This window comes from Gracilinanus agilis, unplaced genomic scaffold, assembly GCF_016433145.1.
Source record: "Gracilinanus agilis isolate LMUSP501 unplaced genomic scaffold, AgileGrace unplaced_scaffold4980, whole genome shotgun sequence".
NCBI classification, from domain to species: Eukaryota; Metazoa; Chordata; class Mammalia; order Didelphimorphia; family Didelphidae; genus Gracilinanus; species Gracilinanus agilis.
The window spans coordinates 1859-5203 of NW_025384466.1; the positions used below are offsets into that span (position 1 = coordinate 1859).

General features: G+C 38.2%; 1 protein-coding gene across 1 annotated transcript; it reads right to left on the reverse strand.

The window, feature by feature from the left end:
- Positions 1–382: 382 nt before the first annotated feature.
- LOC123255662 (choline transporter-like protein 3) lies at positions 383–1912 on the reverse strand (the record flags this gene model as incomplete). Its single annotated transcript, XM_044684421.1, has 2 exons — positions 383–581; positions 1676–1912. Coding segments are annotated over 2 exons (342 nt in total), but the record flags the coding sequence as incomplete, so codon positions are not given.
- Between the last annotated feature and the right edge of the window lie 1433 nt (positions 1913–3345).

Sequence of the window (3345 nt, forward strand, 5' to 3'; positions counted from 1 at the left end):
TCATGAATTCTTCATTTTTTGTGTGTCATGGATCCCTTTGGCAGTCTGGCAAAGCCTCTGGACCCCTTTCTATGATAATGTTTATTGTTCACATCCATAAAGAAAAGAAATTCAAAATTTCACTTAGAGGTTGAGGAAAATGAAGATGAATATTTTTTTCCCCATTCAAGTTTTCTGTATTCCTGGAAATCTCCACAGAGCTGGACTTAAAGTTAATTGTTTTAAATTGTTTTAAATATTTATCCTAAAGATAAGCTATACCCACTTTGGGAATTAAGAGATTTGTTTTTTGTTAACCCATTCATAGAGTATGATAAAATAGTGACTTTAATCAACATGCACCAAGCAGCATAATTTACTTTTAAAAATGAGAAAGAGTCAATCATTTCTAAAAATTTATTCTGCAAAAATGAAGACTGAAAGTAATAAGGTTCTTCCAAAATAAGCACAAATACAGGACAATAAGGAAATGTCTCCTATCTCACAATGGGCTGGAGTTCTGTTCCATCGTCATTCCCTAATGACTTTCTGTTTCTTCGTATCCTCGAATCAATTAATTTGTTGCTTCTGTTCACAAAGCTCTGTTAAAAAAAAAAAAAAAAGATGGGGAGTGGTTTCCAGTACTAACAGACCATTTTGCCATATGCCGTGTGAGAAATTAATTTTCAGAAATGTTCATCTGTTTAATCAGATGTGAATGAATTAAATGAATTAAAAATAGGTTATCATTAAAAAAAAATGAAAGCATGCAGCTCACAGCGCGAGAATACCTAGTTAGCTTAAAAAAAAATCCAGAACAACAAATTTTTATTTTCTGTCCTAGTAAGTCTTCTAGGACTGAAGGTCAAGGGCTAGGCAAAGAGGGTTAAGTAATTTGCCCAGGGAGCAAGGAAGTGTCTGAGCCCATATTTGAACCCAGATCTTCCTGACTCCAGGAAAAAAAGAGAGAGAGAATCCTGGGACGCCCCATGTTTGTAGGTGGTCTTGGTCTAGCGGCAAAAACTGGAGCAGTACATGCTTGGTCAGACTGCATGGCCATGCCATGACCGGTTTGGGTTGGGATTCTCTAGTTAGCTTTTTAATACCATCATAAATAATGTCTTTTAGGTGACATCCCAATATAAACTATAAAATACTGCTCTACATAGCGAATGAATGGCTTCCAGGAGAGATAGAGGTGTCTTTTAGTACAGGATATTTCAGTACATCAGTATACAGTAGGTACTTAATACAAGCTCATTGACTTGATCTGATGTTATTGGTCTGGCCATTCCCTCCATCCATCCATCCACCCATCCAGCAACATTTATTAATGCCAATTATGTGCCAGGCACTATGCTAAGTCCTGGAGAACATAAGCCAAAGATAGCCTCTGCCAGCAATCATTGTTATTATTTTCAGTAAAGGTTTCATAACAATTCAAGTAATACTCTGCAGGAGGATCTTTTTTAAGAGGAGTTTTTCAGGGGAAAAATGTGCTTTGCGTTTTCATGATTCATAAATGACTTGCCCAAAGGCACACAGGGAGCAAGTGGCAGGGCTCAGATTTGGATTCATATTTTTTGACCTCAAATTCCGTACTCTGCCCCATGTTGCCTGTTGAACCCACTAAGCCACACAGTCTTCATATGTGGAATGCCTCAATACAAATCCACATGCAAATTAATTTGCTTACCATTAATTCTTGATCCATAAAATAGGGCTTTTCTGGTGAGCCATCATTTGTTTCCATATCAATGACAAAGCACAAAAACAAGGCGTCCAGCACAGTTTCAAACACTGATAAGAAATTGTGGGCCACTAAATAGGCAAAAAAAGCCACCAATAACAAAGGAATGGCCCATACTTGCAACTCCCGGTGGTAGTTAAAGGCCATCAGCCCTCCAAAAACAGTGAAGTATACCACAAACATCTGTTCAAAAAGCAAAATAAAACAATGGAAATGATTAAAATTCATTTTTGCTAACAAAATAATCTCTCAGTCACACATGTTAGTGACATGTATGTGGAAGAGGACACTGGTTTTTTATTTAAGTAACAATTTTACCCTCAGTCTTTATCCTTGTCCAAGTATCCAATGAAAAGTTTTGCTTTAAGCTTACTTATTACAATTGTTCCCAGAGACAAGACTAAGCCTAAAACTACAGACACACAAACTGAGGCTCCAGTAAATCCTCTAGTTTGTCTAAGGAGTCCCAGATCTGGTTTCCTGAGATATACCTTAAATCTTGCCTTTGAAAATAGCAGTCAGATCCTAAGCAAATCACTGAGCCTCTCTGATCCCCTTCTGTGAACAGGGGGCTAATATTTCCACTCCCCACCAAATGAGGTGGCTGTAAAATGAAAATATTTTGCAAACCTTAAAAGTGCTACAAAAATAAAAGCCATTTTCCATTACAATGTCCATAGACAGAACATTTAGTAAATGCATTCATTAGATTCTGTGACAAGCATAATTTTTTGTTAGCTTAAGAAAGATAGTTCCAGCAAAACTTCTGCTGCCTGAAAATAATTCACAGAAGAAAGAAAACATGTTAACTTCACTCAAACTTGTGAAATGCAAGTTCATTTTCTTTCTTTCTTTTTTTTTTTTAAACCCTTACCTTCCATCTTGGAGTCAATATTGAGTATTGGCTCCAAGGCAGAAAGCCTCTGCCAGCAATCATTGTTATTATTTTCAGTAAAGGTTTCATAACAATTCAAGTAATACCTCTGCAGGAGGATCATTTTTAAGAGGAGTTTTTCAGGGGAAAAATGTGCTTTGGGTTTTCATGATTCATAAATGACTTGCCCAAGGGTAGGCAATGGGGGTCAAGTGACTTGCCCAGGGTCACACAGCTGGGTGCAAGTTCATTTTCATTACAGCTCTTTGCTCTGGGGAACAATGACTAATAGAGACCCCTGATAGACCCTGCCCAAGTGTGCTGTGTGCCTAGAACAGGGAGGTAATAAGCAAAAACAACTTCAAGAATAATGTGACCGGTTCCAAGAAATACATTCTGAGGCACAACAGCAAGGTGGAGTAGAATCAGAAGATGAATGACTGAGATGGTCATTGAGAAAGGCAGCCTGGCTTAGAGGATGCAGTGCTGCACGCAATCACCAAAACCAGGTTCACATCCCACATCTGACACTCTCCCAGCTGTTTCATCCTGGTCGAGTACTTAAATTTCCTCTTCTATTAAGAGATTGGATCAGATGCCTCAGAAGGGCTTCTAGCTTTAAAGCTAAGATCCCATGATTCTCTGTTGAATAGTCTGGAAAAAATGCTCTAGAAGGGACTGGTGAGCTTTAATCTAGGGGAGAGAGAGAGAGAGAGAGAGAGAGAGAGAGAGAGAGAGAGAG